Source organism: Mustela erminea, chromosome 1 (genome assembly GCF_009829155.1).
Source record: "Mustela erminea isolate mMusErm1 chromosome 1, mMusErm1.Pri, whole genome shotgun sequence".
Classification (NCBI taxonomy): Eukaryota; Metazoa; Chordata; class Mammalia; order Carnivora; family Mustelidae; genus Mustela; species Mustela erminea.
This window is the reverse complement of record NC_045614.1, coordinates 55,062,811-55,085,911: the sequence shown is the minus strand read 5'-3', so window position 1 is coordinate 55,085,911 and position 23,101 is coordinate 55,062,811. Positions and strand designations below refer to the sequence as shown.

At 48.1% G+C, this 23,101-nt stretch overlaps 1 protein-coding gene and 1 long non-coding RNA gene across 4 annotated transcripts; one reads left to right on the top strand and one right to left on the bottom strand.

Annotated features, from left to right (window-relative positions):
• Positions 1-7,454: 7,454 nt before the first annotated feature.
• Positions 7,455-10,734, bottom strand: TRH (thyrotropin releasing hormone). Of its 3 annotated transcripts, none has more exons than XM_032354200.1 (3): positions 10,526-10,734; positions 9,308-9,529; positions 7,455-8,629 (listed from the first exon to the last, which is right to left on the bottom strand). In XM_032354200.1, exons 2-3 carry the CDS (start codon positions 9,519-9,521, stop codon positions 8,115-8,117), a joined length of 729 nt encoding a protein of 242 aa, XP_032210091.1. In that variant the 5' UTR covers positions 9,522-9,529; positions 10,526-10,734; the 3' UTR covers positions 7,455-8,114. The 3 variants fall into 3 exon arrangements, with proteins under 3 accessions (XP_032210091.1, XP_032209588.1, XP_032208850.1); XM_032353697.1 differs by lacking the exon at positions 10,526-10,734 and adding an exon at positions 9,737-10,291; XM_032352959.1 differs by lacking the exon at positions 10,526-10,734 and adding an exon at positions 9,627-9,739.
• Positions 9,853-13,167, top strand: LOC116597341. Its single transcript, XR_004288651.1, has 4 exons — positions 9,853-10,087; positions 10,172-10,316; positions 11,836-11,952; positions 13,020-13,167. It is a non-coding gene; the product is annotated as an uncharacterized LOC116597341 (long non-coding RNA).
• The last annotated feature ends 9,934 nt before the right edge of the window (positions 13,168-23,101 follow it).

The following is a 23,101-nucleotide window of genomic DNA, read 5'->3' as shown; positions in this document are numbered from 1 at the left end:
ATGTTCAACTGCCCAAGAATGGCCTGGACTTCTGTATTCTCCAGGACTACTCTGAGACCCTGTGCCCCTCCCACAGGAGACCGTGCCTAGCCCAGCACGTGCCTGTGCCATCTCTTTGGCCACAGGCTCAAAGAAGCCTCCCCCACGTGTGCCAGCCATTCTCCGCCGTGTTGGACCAGTTGTACCTGCGTTGGTGCCGGGAGGCTCTCCTCCCCAGCAGCTGGCAATTAGGAAGTCACTCTCCATAATGGACAAGACCTAATCAGCCTGCTGATAATTACCAGGCCCAGAACGTGGCTGCAATTCAGGAAAGATGATCCCCAAAGACTACAGCCACTTAAATCCTGGCATTGACCATGGGTCCCCTTGGTAACCTGTAACTCAGCACAATTTAGCCACTGAGCTAATTGATGTTCTCCAAGGCAGTCAGCTCGCACTCGCGCGATCGAAATGGGCTCTAATTGCCAACATCCTTCAGGCAAGACGCTCCACATGTTCTCTTGCCACCCAAGAGGCCCGAGCAGGAACTGAGTCTCTTGGCAAACTGGTCCTCTGATTGCATCTAATTAATCAAAATAAGGTTCGAAGAAAGAATTAATTAAAGAACATATGAGAGGAAGTCATGATATTAAGATGTTTCCCAGCAAAACAGGACAGGCAGCTTCGCTGAATTCATGAGAGGTGGCGCCTAGAAGAAACAGTCCCCAGCTTTTCAAAGCTGTCCGAGCAAGCAACATCCAGGAGAGAGGAAGGACTGTAGCATGTGCAGGCTTACAGAACCCCGGGTGAGCCCGGTCGTACCATCCACGTAATCGTGTCGCCTGGGCAAGTCGTTTTAACTCTTGAGTCAGGAGTTTCTCGTCCATCGAGTGGGGGTAGAAATGGTGGATGGAACGTGCTGTCCACAGGGCCCTGCACATAGAAGGATCTTGGTGACACAGCACAGAGGACCCTTTTGTGTCCCTCAAAGTGTTTTAAAAGGTAGAGTAATTGGGTACTGGGTTACACTGGGTTACAACATAGGCTCTCAGCTTCATGGCCCCCTGGGAGCTAGGTTCCCTGGTTTGTGGTGACTGCACGGCGTCCTACAACATTCGTTTGCCTCCCCACCTTCACCCTTGGGCTGGGGAATCAGGCAGACCTGGTCTCAAATCCCAGATCCACCTTTGCACATGTGGACTTCATTCATATTCAATATTCAGCAAATGTTTGCTGATCCCTCGCTCTGCACCAGGCACTGTGCTAGGTGCTGGGGATGCTGGAGTGGTCCCCGCTTCATGGAGCACAGAGTTTGGTGAAGGAGGAACCTCTGATGAAAAAAGACTGCGGATGCTTCCAGGAGCTCACCTCATCCCCTCAGCTCTCACCTTTGCAGCACACATAATGGCATCCTGGAGTCTAACACAATGGCCTCCTTCTTGGGGTCAGCCCACAGGGCAAGCTAGAAGCACTGAGGGAGTTAACATTCCCAGGAGCAGCCCTCAGCCCCTGATCAAAGGGAATCATCGACAAATCTCCACGTTCCTTACTCCATCCCATTGAGTGGGACAACTCTGAGACCTGGTCTACAATTTCTCAAGGAAAACCTGCTCACTAATTCATTCTAGAAGCACTTCCCTCCCTTTTCCCAAACACTCTCCAACGCCTGGACCACTTCCTGAGATCACTCTCCAAGGAAACCGCTTGTACCCCTGGGATCACCCTCCAAGGAAACTACTTGCACCCCTGGGACCACCTTTCAAGGAAACTATTTGGACTCAAGTCCTTGTCTAGGGTCTGGTCCTGGGGGCACCCAACTGAGACAGATGTAATTAAGGCAGGGGCAGGAGGGATGCTGTGTCACATCCCAGTAAAGTGTTGTCTGAAGTGACAGTTAAGGAGATGTAGGAGTTACCTAGTGTGAATCATCAGGATTCAGCTGAACAAACAGAAATCATTCTGGAAATGTTAAGCAGAGAGAATTCACACAGTAGGGCTGGCATTCAGCTCCTGGTTCTGCTGTGACCTCACAGGTGTATCCGAATCCATCCATTGAAATTGGACACGTGTCCTAATTGGCTACTGTCTGTCTTGGACCAGTTGTTGACTATTATTTTTTAAGATTTTATTTATCCATTTGACACAGAGAGAGAGAGTGTGTGTGAGCACAAGCAAGGGGGAGAGGCAGGCAGAGGGAGAGGAAGAAGCAGGCTTCCTGCTCCACAGGGAGCCCCATGCAGGGCTTGATCCCAGGACCCTGGGATCATGACCTGAGTCAAAAGCAGATGCTTAACTGAGCCACCCAAGCACGCCGCAGTTCTTGAATGTTTTGAGAATCACTTTTGGAGTTCCGCGTTTATGAAATTGTCAAGGGCTTAAAGAGCAGACTCGCATAGCGATACCACAGAAACAACCCGCCAGGGAAGCTGTTTTCCTCTGTTTCCAATCACGAAGGTGGGAAATGAGGCCACGATTGGGATTACTGCATTTGGGAACTCACTACTTGAAGCACCAGTCAGCAATAAAAAGGGACAACTACTAAGACATGCTGCATCCTGGATGAAATTCAAAAAGGTGCTAATGGGTAGAAGCCAGGCACAAGAAACTACATATTGTATGATTCCATATGTATAAATGCCTAGAAAAGGCAGATTGATGGAGAAAAAGTAGATAAATGGTTGCTTGGGGCTGATGGTATAGAAAGAGATTAATAGTAAAAGGTATTATAACGGGGATCTGAAAATGGCCAAAAATTTACTAAAAATCATTGAATTATTGGCCTGCAATAGGTAAATTCTAAGATATGTAAAATATACACCTAATAAGGTTGTTTAAAGGAAGACAAACAAAAAAACCAAAAACCTATAATTGGGGCGCTTGGATGGATCAGTCAGTTAAGCATCTGCCTTTGGCTCAGGTCATGGTCCCAGGGTCCTAGGATGGAGCCCCACGTTGGGCTCCCTGCTGAGCGGGGAGTCTGCTTCTCCCATCTCCCTCTGCACCTCCCCCTTGCTTGTTCTATTTCTCTCTCTCTCTCAAATAAATAAGTAAATTCTTAAACAAAACAAAACAAAACCCCATACTGTTGGCCAGAAAGCTGCTATCAACAACTACACTCTAGATATTTTCAAAGCTGGGGGTTGGACACTGGAAAGCTGTTGCAGAAATATCACACCTCACCACAGGCTTGCTTTTCAGCAGTAATAGGCAAAGCAACCTTCCAAATCTCACATGAGAGCATCCATGTGGAGAATTTACTGCGCATCCAAGACTCTAGCTGCAAGGGAGTCTGGGAAATGTAGTCTTTGCTTTCCAACCTTCACAATGCAGGAAGACACACAGAAGGAAACACAGGTAATACAAAGAGTAGGAGAAAAGAGGGCTCTACACAGACGGAATGCCATGAACAAAGTCCCTGTGTTGTGTGCAGGTAACACAATAGAGGCCAATTGGGCAGGCCGCGGTGGTTGTGGTAAGGAACTTGGATTTTACCCTGGGTGAAATGGAAGCCACTGATAGGTCTTAAGCAAGGTGGTTTCCAAGATCAGATTTGCATATTGAGAAGGTCCTTCCGGCTGTATATAGAGAGTAGGTTTGGGGGACAAGAGTGGAAGCCAAAGATTAGTGAGGAGGCCATTGAATTCTCCAGATGATGATGGCCTAGAATGATGGTGGCCAGGGTCAGAGTTGTGTCTCAGGAGCTAGAAGGAAGTGATGGATTTGAGAGGTGTCTAGGAGATAAAATCTAGAGAACATGGTAAAAATTCTATGTGGGTGATAGGGGAGGGGAAGTATAAAGACAATCCCCAAGTTTCAGGCTCATGAACTTGGAGAAGTCATCTTACTTCTCTCCTGATTTCCTTTTACTCTCAACTGGGGTATGACTATGATGGATAAATCATTCATTCAACAGATATTTACAGTCACCTTTTTCCTAATGTCTGGCCCCAAAGGAAATGCTCAGGAAAAAAAAATTTTTTTTTTTCATCCTTCAAAGCTCTACTCAAGTGCCTTTCTCCCATGAAGGCTTCTTTGATTCCACCCCAAAACACACTGCTTTCTTACACATCTAAGCCATGACAGTCTGAGTCCTTGTGTGGACTGGACTGAACAAGGGCAGGGACAGTGGGAGGACTGGATAAGGCACAAGGCCTGACTGAGGCACATGCCCTTCAGGGCTAGAGGATAAGGTGAAGGAGGAGAAAGAGGGTCCTAAATACCTCGGATTTCAAATATTACCAACTCTAAGAACACATTATTTCTTCCCACTAGGCCTTTGTTAATGTTCTTCTCTTCTGTTTGAAATGTCTTTTCTTTTATTCATCCATTGACTTAGCTTGGACACTTCCCCTCCAGGAAGCCTGCTTCACCCAAGGACCCCTTGTCTGCACTCTTCTTGCATGCTTTCCTCACCAAAATCAACACTTCTCATACTAAGTGGTCATCATCTGTTTGCTTGTCTGTCTCCCACTGGATAGGGAGCCTCTTAAGGGCAGGACCCCCAGGAATTCAGGCTGGGGAACAAAAATAGAAGTGACCTAATGCTTTCCACATCCACTCAATTAGTATTTATTGAGCACCTGATTCATGCTGGGCCCTAATATAGGCAGCTTTGATGGAGGCAGATACGTATGAGAAGGGAAAGATGGAAAGGATTTCAGTGGAGAGGCCCAGGCAGGAGGCATCTGTATGAGTCAGAATTGGCTAAGTTTGCTGCAGTAACAAATAAACCCTGAAATCTCAGTGACTTAATACAAGTTTACTTGTATTAATACACTCAATACTAGTGACTTAATACACATGAGAAGTCTGATGTGGGTGCACAATGTCCTACTTGCATCTGGTGACTCTGGGGCCCAGAAACCTTCCAACATGGGTTCTGCCATGTGGACTCCCAGGTTTCCAAGGCAGAAAGAAAAGGACAAGGGTGGTTCATGGGCTCTAACTGCCTCAACTGGGGAGTGACACCTGTCTGCTCACAGCCCATTGGCCAGGGCTAGTCATGTGACTCTCCCCAAATGCAAGGGGGGGCTGGGAAATTCAGGGAGGTGCATGGATCGTCTCTGCCACAGCATCCTAGGCTGAGCAAAAGGCATGTGTATGAGAGTGGGAAGGAAAGGGGGTATGTTGGGGGAGTAGCTCATAGACTATCCTAAAGATAAATCCCTAATTCCTGGCATGGACTCACAATAAAGCCCTAGTAACTACTTTTTGGGTTTTTTGGTTTGTGTGGGGGGTTTTGGTTTTTTTCTTTCTTTCTTTTTTTTTTTTTTTTACTTTTTTGTGTGTGTGGTTAGGGAATGAAGGGAGGAGTAAGTGGTTCTACAAGGTTCAGTTTTGAATACCTTCTGATCCTGGGGCACTAGAGCTCAAAATGCTGTTTATTAAGAATCTACTTGGTGTCATGCACTGTGCTAGGACCGTACATGTCATCCCATCCCATGTAATCATTAGAACAACTCTGAGGGAGGGGTAGGGATTGCTGGGCCCATATTACAGATGAGAAGACTGAGGCTCAAACTAGTTTAATCATCTGTCCAGGGCTGAAGCCAATGCCCAGATCCTTTCCGTCATGGTGCATTGGTACAATCACACACAGGAACAGAAGTAAAAGCCTTAAATGGGTGAGAGGGTGGTTTTCTCACACTATTCAAGTCTTTCCCTATCTGAGGAGGTAAAAACACCCTGCACATCAATCAAGTATGGAAGCAAGAGAGGTGGAGTATATCCTTGGTCAAGTGCTTCACTTATCCACACTCAACTGCAACTCAACTTTCTTCAACTGCAAGTGGACATGGTAGCCGGCCTGGGGTGATCATGCGATTCCCTGAGAAAGTGTCTATAAGCACTGAGTACCAAGGAATGACTGCATAAATGGTCCATTTTGACTCTGTTAGAGCACTCACCTTCGGAAGGGGACTGTGAGCAGAGGGAATGTTATTAGGGCCACACCTACCCAGATGGCAACAATGGGTGTTTTAAGGTGGCCACGTGGAGTGGAAAGTCAGGTACAGGAGAATGCCAACCCTACATGCTTCATGCACCTGGGATGAGACCCTAGTCTCTCTGTTGGTTCTCTCATCCAAAAGTGAGAGAAATCAGCAAATCCATCAAATGGTTAATATTTCAGAGGGCTTGGGGAAGTAATATTGAAAATATGGGTGTAAATGCATCTTACAAATCCCAAATCTTCCTCTGTCCTGACCATACCTGAACCACAAGCACCCCAAGGAGAGGAGCTGGGGCTCAGACACCCTTTGAGTTCCCTCCTTCCACTGCCCAAGAAGGTGGCCAGGAGCAGTCTGTAGAAAACCCAAATAGTTCATCCAGCCACCAAACAAATGATGGCTTAATTCAGAGTCTGAGGAAATTTGGAAGTTCAGTCTAAATCAGAGATTGCAAACTGGCAGTGAGTGGGCCAAATTTAGCCACAGACAAGTTAGTTAACCTTTCTATACCTTGGTTTCCTTATTAGGGAAATGGGCATAATAATAATAATACCTAGACGGACTGTTGTGAGGATTAAAAGAATTAATATAGAGTTGGTGGAGCTTGTGACTCTTGGTCTCAGAATTGTTAGTTTGAGCCCCATGTTGGGTGTAGAGATTACTTAAAAAAAAAATAACATCTTAAAAAAATAATAAAAAGGTTATATGTAAAGTGCTCAAGACAGTGCCAGACACATAATAAGTGTTGTGTATGCATTGTTGTTAATATTATTTGATTCACACAATGGTGAAGTTTTTGGATTTAGGTGTTTTCACTTAGCTGGTTTCTTAATTTTGCCCCAGTCCCCACCACTCCCTCTTGTCCTACACCTGTCTTCCCTCCCTCCCCAGGCCCAGAAGGCCCCTGGTTTGAGTCCCCAACTACAGGCTGGTCCTTTGTTCTCATTGTGGCTGCTGGATGACACAGTTGCTGATTCCTGCCATTGAATCACGAAGATTACAAATCCAGAGTCCCTGATGCCCTTTCTCAATAGAATTTAGGGGTTCTAATCCCGTCCCGCTCAGTGTTAAAAAGATAAACCCCAGGGGAACCTTGGGTGGCTCAGTGGGTTAAGCCTCTGCCTTCAGCTCAGGTCATGATCTCAGGGTCTTGGGATCGAGCCCCGAATCGGGCTCTCTACTCAGCGGGGAGTCTGCTTCCCCTTCTCTCTCTCTGCCTGCTTGTGATCTCTGTCAAGTGAATAAATAAAATATTTAAAAAAAGAGAGAGAGAGAAACCCCAGGGACACCTGGGCGGCTCAGTCAGTTAAGCAGTTGCCTTTGGCTCGGGTCATGATCCCAGTGTCCTGGGATCGAGGCCCGCATTGGGCTCTCTGCTCAGCAGGGACCCTGCTTCTCCCTCTTCCTCTGCCTGCCGCTCTGCCTACTTGTTCTCTCTCTGTGTCAAATAAATAAATAAAATCTTTTTTAAAGAAAGAGAGAGAAACCCACACCAACTGAGACAAAACTACAACCACAGAGTTTCCAAGATTATATAGATGCATGGTTTATTATCATTCGGATGATTATCATGGACAGGGGAAGACGCTAGGGGGTTATATACTAGTCAGCTTTCAGGGTGGTTTCCATATGCCTGCACAGATTTATTTTCACACCCTCCACAGAGCACCACACAGGATGCCCCTCCTCGCAGTGCTTCCCCAAGCAGAGCACAGCCCTGGGGCAGGGCTCTGCCCACCCACAAAAGGATGCCCAAGAAGGTGAGGGTAAAAACTGGATTTGGACATCACAACTTCAATCCCACCCTGACCTCAATGTCTGCTAGATCCAGAGTCACGCTGGTTCTCTCTGGGGGTCCCTTGGAGGACACAAAAGGATCATTTTAGCCAGAGTTAAGGAAGGGGAGCAGCCAGAGGGAGTGTGAGGAGAGGGACTCTGGGATCTGACCCCTAGCCTACAGTGGAAAGTTGGGGTAATATGGAGTTTAGACTCAGAGGCCTGCTTTCTCATGTCCCTGAAGGGGGTGGGAGGACAAGGCCAGGTAGTTGGGTGTTGTATATGGGGTGGGGGGAGGCCCAGGTGTATGATCAGGGATCTAAGGTGGGGAGGGAAAGAGGGGGTCACAAAGGGATAGGGCCACAAGGGCTTAAGACATTCTTAGACTCTAAACTTTATAGGAAACTGGATTCACTCCTCAAGTGGCTCCCTGGCCCAGGCTGCCCGCCGCCCAGGATGCTGCCGCTTCTCCTCAGCCCCCTGACCCCTGCTCAGATCATCTAGGAGCCCCAGCAGGAGGCTGGCTTGACCACAGTCTCCCCCAGGCCCACAAGGGCCTCCCAGAGCCCTCTTGCCGGGATGCTGGCGTTTCTCAGGGATGGGCTCGCCCTCCTCCTCCTCCTCTTCCTCCTCCTCTGCCTCCCAGCTCCTCTGGGCCTTGGAATCCACCAGCCGTCTGCCTGGGTGCTGCCTCTTGGTGAAAGTGTAACCCAGCCAGGAGGGGTGCCGGCCAGGATGCTGCCGCTTTTGCTGGGTGACATCGGACCAGGCAGCCACATCCTCCCGCCGGCCAGGGTGCTGCCGTTTGTGGGGGCCCACAGCGCCACCTTCTTCCTCCTCCTCTTCAACCCCCTCTTCTGCATCCCCCTCCCTTTTGCCTGGATGCTGACGCTTGGAGAGCCAGTCGGGTTGAATGATCTGAGACTCTGGGGAAGGAAAGAGACCAGTGAGGGACCTTCTGCCCCTGAGCAGCCCCCCTCCAGTCTCTCTCCTAGTTAAGGCAGTTTCTCTGCAGCACTCATCCAGAGTCACGGCCTTGTACAGCCCCTCAGAAATCGCAGACACACACACGCACGCACGCACGCACATGCACAGATGGTCAAAGGCACGACCTCTGGCTCCTGTCCGAGTTCTGCCACTCCCTGGCTGTGTGACCATAAGCAACTCCCTTAACTTCTCGGAACCTCAGTTTTCTTCTTGCAAAATGAGGGTATGGATCAAAATAATAGTATGGATCTAAGAGCTTGCTAGGAAGATGAAATAGTGTGATAAGGTGTTTGACCACCTGAGAACAGTGTCTGGCATATATGCACCTAGTAAGCAGTAATTAAAACTGTCACATACAGAGACTTTTTCTCTCTCCCTCGCACAGAATCTTCCCCACTGAAAGTCGGCTCTCTGTGAAATATTCCAGGACCCACACGGAAGAGAAATCTGATCTCAGGAAAGGGTCAACTCATGATCCTGCTAAGGTTATGGTCAACAGTTTCTAAGCTCAGAAAGGCAAGAGTTTGGATGACCAAGTCTCTCCCCATCTCTGCATCGTGGTTTCCTCCAGCCCTCTTCAGGGTCTCTGATCGGAGGGACACACGCCCGGCCCTCACCAGATTCGGGATCGTCCTGGTTTCCTCGCAGCCGCTGGACATCTTCGCGGAGGAGTAAGAGGCGCTCTGCTTGGCGCAGGAGGTCGTCCACACCCGCATGCTCGGCGGCCATCGCTGCCTCCTGCTGGGCCACCTCCGGCTGTGCGAGACCTCCCGGAAAACCAGCAACGGTCAGGGTCAGCGCCACGGCGAGCAGCAACCAAGCGCCGGGCATCGCGGCGTCTGGAATTGGGAGGACAGAGAGAAAGCATAAGCGCCCCGCACCCCTCTCCCAGTCCGCACCATCTTCCCAACTTTCCTGTCCCAGCGGGTCCCCAGCCTGGGTCACAAAACATTCATACATCCTCCCGCGGGCAAGGCCACCTGCCACCATAGGGTGGCACCATGGTGGCAGGTGGCCCTGCAGCCTCGGGCTTTGGGTGTCCTCACCCATGGAGAAGCTTGGAGCGACTGGTCACGCGCCCAGTTCTGCTGCGCGAGCCTGGAAGCCGTGGGAACTCCATCGTCACCGCCACTCCTCAGTGTCACTGAGCGCAGGGCTGGCTTGCCAGGCGTGTAACCACCTAGAGAGCCCCGCCCGACGGCCACAAAGCCGCGTCGCAGGCTTAAGACCCTTCCCCGCGCCACATTCTTGGTCCAGCGCTCCTTTCCAGTGTCTCTAATTCCAGTGTCAACGTTCCTATTCCAAATTCCATTTCTAATGTCAGATTCTATGGCCACGCTAAGACACCAGTTCTAACTCTAAAATCCCCAGTCTCAACGATAAAAAATGTTTCTAAGGTGAGACTGAAACTCGAAGGCTAAGATTCGAGTCCAACGCGAAAAATCTGCTTCTAACACCTGGATTCGGATTCTAACTCTCAGGCTCTGACGCCGGATGCCCTGACTGCCCAGTTCAACCCCTACGTCCCGGCGCGGACCTACAGCGGTCATCCAGGCTGGGGTGGGATGGAGAACTTTCCACCCTACTGACGCCCAGCACCGAGCAGCTCCAGCCGCCCGGACGGGGGTGAGCAGGAGCGAACGCCACCAGTGTGCCCGGTCAATTCCCCGGCCCGCGCCGTGGAAGCACCGGGGGTGCGGACGCCACGCTCCGGGAGGCGCTCGGGGGACAGAAGCCGTGGCTTCTCCCGGGGTCCCCCGGCAACGGGCAGAGAGGGCCCCCTCCCAGTGCTCCCGGAAGCCCCCTGCGTGGGGAGTGGGGACGGAGGTGGTTACCTGCCGGGCGACAGCTCCGCGGGACGGGTCCGGGATGCTGGGGTTCCGAGTTCGGAGTTTCGGAGTCCAAAGTCGGCGGGGCAGGAGGCCGGGAGCGCTGGCAGGACCCGGGAGTCGGCTGCCCGCTTCTCCGCGGGGCCGCTGCTTATATCCGCGCGGGGCGGCGGCGTCGGTGAGGTCAGCGGGGAGGGGTCGCGGCCGCTGGGAAGGGGCGCTGACGGCAGCGGGCCCCGTGGGTACCCCGCCTGCCGCCTGCCAGCTCCACCGGAAATCTGGGGCGGGGGCGGCGAGAGCTGCGGGAGCGGCTAGGCGCTTGCCCGAGGCTGGGGGCTGGGGAGTGGGGGGCAGTGATGATGCCGGGTCGCCTCTGCACCCAGTTCCGAAGGTTTGTTGTCGAGGAGAGCAGTCCTGGAGGGGACAGAGAGAGGCGCAGAGATACTGAGAGAATCACACAGTTGAAAAGAGATACAAGGGAGAGAATAGGAGATAGAGACAAAGACTGAAAGAAGTGCCCAGAAACAGAGCCGAGAAAGAGAGAGAGAAGGAGAAAGAGAAGGGGGGAAGGGACAGAGGAAGAAAGTAGGGGACAAATGGGACCTGGGTTCTCATCCTGACCATGTCACCTCCAGCAGATGCTCAGCTCCCTTGGCCTCAATTTTCTCATCTGTACAGTGGGAGAGAGGGACAGTTTTCAGAATTCCCAAACTGGTAGCCTGGGGTCACCACTAAGTCACAGATGGTTTGACTCCCACAGGGATTTGGAAAACAAAAAACAAAAATACCTGAATAACTTAACACTTAAACGCCAAGGGAACTCAAGAAAAATTTGTTTGTATGGCTTCTCTTGAAAATCTCTTGAAAGAGAGTGGATCTGCATTTTCTCCTGACAACAGCCAGCTGGAGCTGAGCGTGCTTACCTCATTCACCAAGGTGGAACATTGGATTTTGTGGCCCTTGGACCAGAAGTCTATTGCGGCACACCCCATCCAGGCAGAGGAGGGGAGATGCAGGGAGGAGAAAAGTAGGTGACAAGGGGCTTGTCCTGATTATCACTCTCCAGGATCACACTGGAAGAGAACACAGCCACATCTCTGCCTGAGCACAGCCTCCACCCTGAAACATTTAAGGGGCACCCATGGTGTGCCAGGCCCCTTGGTAAGTCCTGGAGGCACAGAAGTTAGCCAGGCCCGCTTCGAGGGAGCCTCATTTTAGGCAGAGGGAACAACATCAGTGAAGGCATCTCCTACTTCTGGACGATCTCAACATTAGCAGGCTTCCCCATGCAGTATTTCTTCAACCTCTCATTTTAGCTGAGCACCTGCTGAATGCCCCAGGCCTTGTTCTAGCAAGGGATGCCAAAATTGTTTAATTATCACTCCTTTGTACCATATCACTGGATCTTCACATCACCTGGCAAGATAAACAAGGTAGAGACTATCAGTCCCACTCCATAGAGGCTTGGGGAGGCAGAACGACTTTGAAAGTTAGAAGTAGAAGGGAACGTTCAGATCACCAACTAGAGCCCTCACCCCACTCTTAGATGAGGAAGCTAATAGAGATAGATAATGACCTGATAGAGTTGACCTGATCTGTTTCCTGACTTCCAGTCCCCCCCACCCCCACCCCAGGTGGCAGGGAGGGGGGCAGAAAGTTGGCTGGGTAGATTGCAGACCTGAAACCCCAGGCTTGATCTCCCAGCTAGACTCCAGGAGTTGAAGAATTGCTGTCCTAACTAGGCATTGAATCAGACAGACAGTCAGACCTGTTTTTTTTCCTATGTAAAGAGAAGGTGTAAATTGATAGACTCTCTGGGGAGGGCAACCTAAAAATTTAACACATGCATAACTTCTGCAAGACGTCCTGCAGACATGTACACACAGGGTATCTGGTGCTGCAGGGTTTGTAGAAGCCAGAATTGCAAACAGCCTGGATGTCTGTCTGTCTGTCATGAGGGGTCTTCTTCTTCTTCTTCTTTTTTTTTAAAGGATTTTATTTATTTATTTGACAGACAGAGATCACAAGTAGGCAGAGAGAGAGAGAGAGGAGGAAGCAGGCTCCCCGCTGAGCAGAGAGCCCAATGTGGGGTTCGATCCCAGGACCCTGGGATCATGACCTGAGCCGAAGGCAGAGGCTTTAACCCGCTGAGCCACCCAGGCACCCCATGAGGGGTCTTCTTAAATCAATTAGGGCCCACCCAAAACTATGGGTACTGTTCTGGCTTTGAAGCATGAGGCGATTCCCTATGTATGGATGTGGAGTAAGTTCCAAGATACACTGTTAGGTGAAAGGAGCCGAGCAGAGAATGATGTGTGTATCCTGTACATGCAGGAGGGATGGATGGTTATAGCCTTCAGCAGAGACCTCTCCAGAGGGATGCGGGAGGACAGTGAAGGCAGGGAACTGGGGAGCTCAGGAAGGGGAGGCCAGTGGGGGGTGGGGGGAGCTTGCTGTTCATTCTCAGTCCTTAGTGCGTTTGAATGTTCTCGCTTTGCAGCATTACCCATCTACAAACCAACAAACAGCACCAACGAAGTAACAATGAAATCTCCTCTGAGTCTGGGATGGAAAGGAGTGGTGAGCGTGGAAGGATAGAAAAGCTACGGGGGCGGGGGGATCGGGGGCCTCAGTTGGTTAAGTGCCTCCTGCTCAGGTCATGATCATGGGGTCCTGGAATAGAGCCCAATGGGCTCCCTGCTCAGCAGGGTGTCTGCTACTCCCTTTCGTCCTTATGTACCTTATGTACTCTCTCTGTCAAATAAATAACATCTTAAAAAAAGAAAACAAAAGAAAGAAAGAAAAGAAAAGCTGCCTGGTGGGCGAGATGGCTGGAACATCGCCCCCTGGTGAGCCCATTGGATGCGTTTCTGTAATCAGGGATTTGAGTTGCCTGTTCTGGAGGACAATGCCTAGAGGGCTAGGGAGGGGAGAGGAGAGTTCTCACATTGCCCAAGGGACCAGAGAGGATGGTACAGGCATGTAAGGCTCTCTCTCTCTCCCATCTTCCCTCTCTACCTTCCTTCCCTCAGCAAATATTCACTGAGCCTCTAGAAAGTACCAGGACCTGTTCTAGACCTTGGGCACTGTATTGCCTGTGTTTCTAATGTTTTGAGCCGGGCGGAGGGGCGGGGGCAGAGGGGGTCTGGCTGACTCTGGAGAGGCTGCCTCTCCCAGGATTAGCCAATTCTTAGAGCTCTTAAAGGATTTACCTTTCATATGCAAACTAACCAGTGCCGAGCCCACTTCCCCACAACACTCTGGGCTACTGTCCGCTTGCCCTTACCATCCAAAGCCAGGTACCAGACAGCTAGGGACAGTCCCCAAGCCCCAGAGCCACTGAAATTATTCAAATCAGCCAATCCTAAACCTGCTTACCCTGCCTCCTCATTCCACTGTTCCTCCTCCTTCAGGCAGAAACCACAGTAAAGCCACTTGCCTAGATTCCCCCCCTGCTCCCTGCTGCTTCTGCCTCCTAGTGAATCCTGGTGCTTCCCTGTGCATCTTTGTCTGAGGTGGTTTGCCCTTCCTTTTAGGAACTGTAAGTAATAGCTAACTCTTCAATGCCAGCGGTATCCTAATCTACGGGTCTCACCATACCTGAATAATAATAAAACCTACATTTTAAAACAGGGATCCAAGCAGAACAAGGCAGGATCCTGCTCTGGTCTCTCATGGAGCTAAGTCATTGTGTCGCATATATTTTCCTCTGATAATACAAATGTGCTTCATTCTCAAGACTGTATTTGCTTATCAGATTAATATAGCTATGCTTTTGAAAATGAATAATGGGATAATTTAACGGGGAGTTTGTACACTAATTTGTAACTCCCAATGCCTGTTTGCCCATCCCCACCCTAAGACACACACACACACACACACACACACACACACACACACACCCCTTCCTGCAGGAAGTCTCAGGGTGGGTTCTAATTATAATTCTAATAAAATATTCTGCCTTCCCTGATTTCCCCTGTCTCTCTCTCAAAGTCTCTCTGCTCCCTGTTCAGAGATGTCTCCAGGATATTTTAGGGTCTTTTTCAACCCTGAGCTGCAGAAGGTCTCGAGGTAGTCCCACTGAAATTATATTTTAATTTTTTTCACGGTGGTTTTTAAAATTAAACTCTTTATATCCAGGTAATTATAGATTCATATGTGGTTCTAAGAAATAATACAAAGAGGTTGTGGGTACCCTTGACCCAGCTTCTCTTCATGGTTACATGTTGTAATCTATAGTGCAAGATCACAACCAGGATATTGACTTTGATACAAGCCACTGATCTTATACAGATTTCTTGGTTTTACTTGTTGGCATTTGTGTGTGTGTGTGTGTGTGTGTGTGTGCACTTAGTTTTATGCAGTTTTATCACATGTGTAGGTTTGAGAATCTATGATATGGTGGCTTTTTGATTACAGAAGGTGGTACCTTTATTACTTAATTTTTTTTCCTATTCTGCTTCTGTTGTCAAAATAGTGAAGGTCTTCTTTTCCCCAAGATCATAAAATTCCAGAAAGAAAAATCCATTTCATATCTGTTTTTCTCCATAGAAATTCATCCCAGAAATCTTTCTGAACCAGATTTCCCCTTCCCCTTTCCACTGGAGATTTTTGATCCAATTGAGCAACAATTCCTTGATGAAGAATCCACTGGAAAATTTTCAGTTCTCCTTTCTATCACCGATTTATTTCCTTATTCTAAAAATTGTTCCAGTATATGCATAATTGTTAAGCATGGTTCTAGGCCTGGGACACACGATGGGTGCAGATAGGGATGGAAGATGTACAAGATAAGAAAAAGGTGGGAAACAGTGAGATCTCATGGGATTCTCTTGGCTGTGGAGAGTAAGGAGATGGGAATTTATTCTCAAGGCAGTGGGGAAATACAAAGTCTAAAACAGGGGAGAGTTGTGACCTGATTTATTCTCTCACTACTGGTTTGGCCGCTTGTTGAGTTATGAGCATACAGAGGGGGCGAGAAGGAAGCAGCCAAGCCAGTGAAGAACCTCCATGAAACTCTTGCTGCTTTGTGCAACTCTCCTGCCTCTCTCATCCTGTTTGTTCCCTCCTCCTTTTGGGGTCTCCTACTGCTCTCCCTGCCCCTGAAATGAGTGTGCTCTGTGGGGCCCTGGGTGTGTCTTCTCTTACCCCATGCACCACCCGTCCCTGGTCTCCCTCATCTCCTTCACTTCACGTGGCCACATGCTGGCACCTCCCAAACTGGCTTTCTCCGAGGGATCAGAAAGAAGGAACACCTCCTGGATGATCCTCCTTACCAGCGACAGGCAAGAGAAAACACAACCCAAACTGGCTCAGGCAAAATAAAAGGGAGATGTACTACTGGTGGATGTAACCAAGAACATAAAGACGTAGAACTAGCTTCAGGTATGGCAGAATCCAGAGGCTCAAATGATGTCACTAGGAATCTGTCTCTTTTTTTCTATTTGTTATCTCCACTTTCCTCTAGATGGCTTCATTCTCAGGCTGTCTGTCCTCAAAGGTGGAGAAGTAGCCATAGGCATCCCTGGAATCACATTGTCCCAGCTGAGTTGCTCTAAAAGCAGAAGGGCCCTTTTCATTCCCAAAAGTCCCAGGGTCAATTCTCATTGTCCCAGGCTGGGTCACAGGCACATTCCTGAACAGATGACTATGATTCAGATTGGTCTAGAGGATGGGGTCAGCCCCATCTGAACAGCATGGACTGAGGTGGTCTTCCAAAGGCATATTTGGAGTCCAGCTACTAAAGAAGGGAAGCTAAATGATGAGCAGATTAAACATCACAGGTCCCATACAACCTCATTGCACAGATGAGGAACCCAAGACTCAGAGAGAAGAAAGGGTTCTGAGTCCCTCACCAAATCAGCAACAACCTCAAGACCAGTGTCCTACCCCCTCTCCTTCCTTCACACTGCCTGGGACAGGGTTTTCTCTAAAGAAACTGGAAGTGGCCAAACTCTGGGTGGCACACTGAGTTCTGCCTTATACTCCATGTCCTATCCCCACCCCAGAAACTTGTTCTGGTCTTGTTAGCAGTAAATTGCCATCAGGAGGGTATCATCTTTTCTGGAAAGTCTAGAAAGGCTTACCGCTAAATAACATCAAGCCCTTAATAAATGACTCCCTAATGCAGGGATTTCCAATACCGTGATGGGAAGAGCACTATTTGGGTGCCAAGAGGACTCCAGGCAGCTGACTACTCTGATTCTATTTAGGCCACCCTTGGTCACTGCCCAGCTGTTGGCAAAGAAGTGCTAACTCAGTCCATTCCCTCCATGACCCTTCAATTCCATGTGCATTTGCTGAGTGCCAGCTCCATCTGGACAATGTTATCGGTGCCAAGGAATACAGGGGAGGGTAAACCTTGCATGGGTCCCTGTTGCTCATAGGATCAAATCCTTAGCCTGGCGTTCTAGACCCTTTATAATGTGGGCACAATCTAGGCTCCTCTCCTGCCAGCTCTCCCTTACTCCATGTCCAGCCCTCCCCCAACATCAGCCAATGAAACTCATTTTACAGATATGCTGTCTCATCTCACACCTCCATGTTTTTGCCCCTCTCCTTGCCACCTGCCACCTATAAGCCACTTACTCGTTCTTTTTTTTTAAATTTATTTTTTATTAACATATAATGTATTATTTGCCCCAGGGGTACAGGTCTGTGAATCATCAGGCTTACACAATTCACAGTACTCACCATAGCACACACCCTCCCCAATGTCCATAACCCAGCCACCCTATTCCCTAACCCCCACTGCCCAACAACCCTCAGTTTGTTTCATGAGATTAAGAGTCTTCTATGGTTTGTCTTCCTCCAAATCCCATCTTGTTTCATTTTTCCCCCCTTCCCCCCAGGACCCTCTGTCCTGCTCTCAAATTCCTCATATCAGAGAGATTATATGAAAATTGTCTTTCTCTGATTGACTTATTTCACTTAGCAAGATACCCTCTAGTTCCATCCATGTTGTTGCAAATGGTAAGATTTTGTTTCCTTTGATGGCTGCATAGTATTCCTATATATATATATATATATATGACCTGAGCTGAAGGCAGCGGCTTAATCCACTGAGCCACCCAGGCGCCCCCAGGATCCCAATTATTCTAATGTTGTTTCGTCTTATGGTATCACTTATCTCTCGAATTCTCCCCTTGTAGTCCAGTAGTAGTTTGTCTTTTTAATTTTTTTTAAGATTGTATTTATTTATTTGAGAAAGAGAGGGTGAGAGAGAGCATCAGAGGGGAGAAGGTCAGAGGGAGAAGCAGACTCCCTATGGAGCTGGGAGCCCAATGTGGACTCGATCCTGGGACTCGGGTCATGACCTGAGCTGAAGACAGTTGCTTAACCAGCTGAGCCACCCAGGTGCTCTGTTCATCTCTCTTTTTCTCAGCTTCTTTATTCTCCATCATTTGGTCTTCTATATCACTAATTCTCTCTTCTGCCTTATTTATTCTACAGTAGAGGCTCTATTTTTTATTGCACTTCATTAATAGCTTTTTAAAATTTCAACTGGGTTAGATTTTAGTTCTTTTATTTCTCCAGAAAGGGATTATATTTCTCCAGAGTGGGATTCTCTAATATCTTCCATGCTTTTTTTGAGCCCAGCTAGCACCTTCATAATGATCATTCTGAACTCTAGTTCTGACATATTACTAAAGCCTCTATTGATTAGGTCCCTAACCGTTGGTACTGCCTCTTGATTTGTGTGTGTGTGTGTGTGGTGAGTTTTTCTGCCTTGTCATTTTATCCAGATAAGAATAGATGAATGAGAGAACAAAATACTAAAATGGTAACAATGACCCCAGAAAAATATACACTAACCAAATGAGAAGAGACCCAAAACTGGGGGAAGAAGAAAAAGGAAGAAATATATTTATATATATACTAGACTGGTGAATAGAACAGAGCCACACACTTGATTTGGGGTGTATTTTGGTCTGTTAGATGAAACTACCTCCCAAAATGTAATATAATTATATACAAAAATAAGGGTAAACGCAATGAAGGGATGGAATATGACTGTAAAGATGAAAATTTTAAAAGATTCTAAAAAAGGAATTGATAAGATAAGAAGTTGGTTGAAAAAAGAAAAAAAATGACGAGAGAATGTGATCAGGTTGGAGACTAGAACAAAGCCATGCTCTAGATATAGGGTATATTTTGATCTATTGGAAGAAATTGTATCCCAAAATTTTAAAGAAGAAAAAAACCTATAAGTATACAAAAAATAAGGTTAAATACAATGAAGGGAGAAACTATGACTATAACAATGTAAATGAAAAAAGATCTTTAAAAAGGTATTGATAGGGGCACCTGGGTGGCTCAGTGGGTTAAAGCCTCTGCCTTTGGCTCAGGTCATGATACCAGGGTCCTGAGATCAAGCCCCACATCGGGCTCTCTGCTCAGCAGGGAGCCTGCTTCCCCCCCAGCCCCCCGCTCTCTGCCTACTTGTGATCTCTGTCTGTCAAATAAATGAAAAAAATCTTAAAAAAAATAAAAAGGTATCGATAAGATAAAATAGTTTAAAATGTTAAAATAAGAAGGAGGAAAATTTTCAAAAACAGAATAAGAAAAAAATAAAATTAAAAAAAAATTAACTTTGAAAGACTAAAGGATCATGGGGAAAAAGCCATGAGTTCTATGTGTTGCTTTCTCCTAACTCTGGAGTTCCGCAGTTCTCATTGATTAGTGAACTTAGTCTTGGCTGGATGTTCTTACTGATCTTCTGGGGGACGGGCCTGTTGCTGTGATTCTTAAAAGTCTTTGCCAGAGGTGGGATTGCACTGCCCTTCCCAGGGGACAGGCTAAGGACTCTGCTTGGTTTTGCCCTCAGTAACTTTTGTTCCCTGAACACTTTCCATACAGCTTTGGAGGAGGAGAATGGAGATGGCAGTCTCCCAATTTCCACTGGAGGAGCGGAGCACTCAGGGTCCCACTCCTCAGTGTGCCCTCAGAGAAAAGCAGTCAATCCCTCCCGTGTCCCTGGTCTCCCACTGCACTCTGAGCTCACCCAGTCTGTGACTGAGCGTTTCTACATTTCTATCTCTGGTGCACAGCCCCATTTGGAATCTGCAAACCCAGCAGATTCCTGCTGCACCACTCCTCCCAGAGGAGGAGGAAGGTGAGTCTCCCCGGATCTGCCACTTGTGGGGTCCCTGCTCTAAGAGCAATGGTCCAATTGTGACTTGGATCATGGTTTAAGGTAATCCCGAGCTGAGAGCCCCCTCCATGGCTCCATCTCCATAGCCAGCTTTCCCGCTCTGACACCTGGGAGCTCTTCCACCCTCGGACACCCCCAGGTCTTTCTGTGACCCCACGGGTTCTGAGATCACACCGTCGCCATGAGGGCTTCATTCCCCGCTTAGCCTCTGGAGCAACATCCCTCAGTGGAGCAGACTTCTAAAAGTTTCCACTGCTCTACTGCTTCCGGGGAGCTGGCCTCTCCCCCCAGGTCTCCTGTCCTGTATATCTCCTCATATTCACTTCTCTGCACGTCCTACCTTCTGGAATGTAGTCAATTTTCTGTTCCTAGAATTGCTGCTCCTCTTCTCTTTGATTTCCTGTTGAGTTTGTAGGTGTTCAGAATGGTTGGATAACTAGCTGAATTCCTGGAACCTGATGATATTTCTGTCTCATACTCCTCCGTCATCTTGCTCTCTCACCACTTACTCATTCTTTAGAGCCTACTGTAAGTGTCCATTCATTCATTCATTCATTCATTCTTTTTTTCATCTGTTCTTTTGTTAATTTAATTAACTTCAACATGACCCCATGTGTTGAGTTTTAGGGTCACTGAGAGCGTCCAGATGGGAACATGGTTTTAAAGATGTTAGGAGTCCAGGAGGGGAGAAGAACATGTCTGCATAAGTAGCATTACAATGTGCCATGTCTTCAAAAGCCCTGGAGCAGGGACAGATCCAGCGGTAGAGCAGAGATGACTTGTTGGACAAGTCTTGGAGTTCATTAGATGAAAGGGAATGCCAGGAGGCTTTCTCTGACCACCCTGACTGAAATAGGTCCTCTTCACACTCTCTCTTTCTTCCTAGCCTTTTATCACTGGGTTCAATTGGTATTTATTACTCATGTCTTATTCATTATTCACCTTCTACACCTGAACCCTAGCTTCACAAGGACAGCTTCTTGTTCCCTGCTATTTTTTCAAGTTCCTGGCACATAGCTGGTACCCAGTAAAGAATGTTTACATGAATGAATCCATTCAGCCCAGATTGAATGAACACAAGCTGCCTGGCCATGTCTTTCTGGCTGAGAGGGCCATAAGGGCAGCCTCCCTCCACCACCACACATGAGGTAGCCAGCATATTTACCAGAAGAAAGAGCAGACAACATGGGGAACAGTCTTGGAGGTGCACAAGGAGAGACCCAAAGGCCAGAGCAATCTGAGAAAGCCTCCTGGAGGTAAAGGGGCAGAAGCCAGGCCCTGAAGGATGGGAAGAGTCAGGACAAGCAGAACTGGAAGCAGATGAGCCCAAGTTGTTTGTGGACTTGCTTCCTCTCCCCTTCTTCATCAGAGATGCTTCATCTCCTGTCTCCCCTCCCCAGAGCAGTGTGGTCCAGAGGTGGATACTCTCCAGGGACTGTTGAGGCTGACCACTCACTGTGACACACTGGTCAGAATCTACCCTGTCTGGGCCCCGGGCCAGGCCAGGCTTCTACACTCTCAGTCTAGGCTGACAAGCTGAAGCTGTGAGGTCCCACCAACCTAGGGCCCTGTGTCCCCATATGAGGACTGAGAGGTCAGGTGAAGGTCTATGCAGTCCAGATGGTTTCCAAAGAGCCATTTTCCGGCCTGGAGTTTGCTGAGTGGAGCTTGTGCACAGGGAGGGCACCAGGGGCTGCACGAACCCCACTAATGTACAGGGCTGGCATGGAGCTAGCTGCATAGGAATGATTTCTGGGGAATGCTGTCTGATGCTTTTAGCTGACACAAAGCATGTGCATCTATGTGTGTGTGCCTCTGATGGTGCACATGTCTTTGCATCTACTACTCATGTCCTTGTGAGCCTGTGTGTACGTACATATAGTCCATGCCTATATGGCGTGCACACATTCATTTGCATTTTTACCTTCTGTGTATGTGTATACACATGAGTGTTCTGTGTACAGCGTGCACAGATTCATGTAGGGAGTACGTGTGCACACGTATGCATCCATGTGTAGGTTCTTGTCTATATGGGGTGCACATGGGCATCTGTCCTTGTGCCCAGGCATACAGGTCAATGAGGACATGTGTGGCTCATATGTCTGTGGCTTAGTTTGGGGCAGGGCCTAGGGGTCATCCTAGGGCCCAGTTGGTCACCAGTGACCCATTGGTTGAGAGACCATGGCCTTAAATCAAATGTTCTACCCATGAGTATGATATCATCATGAACCCTCTTCAAAACTTGTCTGTTCACACTGCTAGCTAGTTTGATAAATTAACATGTGTTGATAGAATAGAGTCTCCTTGAAGACAGAGTCTGTGTTTGTCTCCACGTTGCTTGGTGCAGGGTGGGTGCTGAGAAAAATGTAAATATTGGAGAGGACAACAGATAAGAATTGAGAGGATGGGAACCAACTACTAGGTGCCCTGATTACATTTTCTTGTTGAATTCACACAACTCTATCAGATCTGAATTACTCGGTCTTTTTAAAGAAACCAAGGCTCAGAGAAGTGAGGTGACTTATTCAAAGTCACACAGCTAGGAGCTTGGATTTGAACTCAGGTCTGTATTACACCAAAGCTTTTTCCACTCTACCCCACTGGAGTAATGAGCATACATGAGGGAATGTACCCAGATGAAAATAGCTGATGTGTTAGGATGGGGATGAATATGGAGATGAATATGGAGATGCTTTCTTCCTTTTGCGACATCTTCTTTGACGTTTTGCTTACATCTTCTTCTCCCTAAGTTTAAAGGAACTTTTATTTTGAATAGAAAATACTTTGAAGGGCACCTGGGTGGCTCAGTGGGTTAAAGCCTCTGCCTTCGGCTCAGGTCATGATCCCAGGGTCCTGGGATTGAGCCCCACATCGGGCTCTCTGCTCAGCAGGGAGCCTGCTTCCTCCTCTCTCTCTATCTGCCTCTACTTGTGACCTCTGTCAAATAAATAAATAAAAATTTTTTAAAAAAGAAAATACTTTGAAGGAAGAAATACCTAAAGTCATCCTTCAATCCAGAATCAGATGTCTCAAAGCTTGTCATAGAGAAAGAGTGAGACTCTGACTTTTGAAGTAATATCAAGCTTATCTTGAAATCATCTCAGGAGGATCTATGCTAATTCTGAAGAGGATGGAAGTGCTTTGGGTGGGCCGGGGTGGGGACAAGTGATCGATGGCTTGCCCCACCTGTGAGCCACAGTCGCTGGAGAGTCAGACACCTCGTCATCCATCAGGCCCGCCAGAGATAACAAGCCCCTACTTCCACCACCGCTTCTCTTATTACAAGAGAAAAATGAAAACCAACTCCAAATCACCGTGGCCATTAAGGTATATTTATCTTGCTGTCAGCCCCAGCAGGCTCTATCTCAGTGTTCTGGGCTAATTAGAGCTTGTCTTCGGAATACGTGGAGTCTACGCCCCAAGTATTG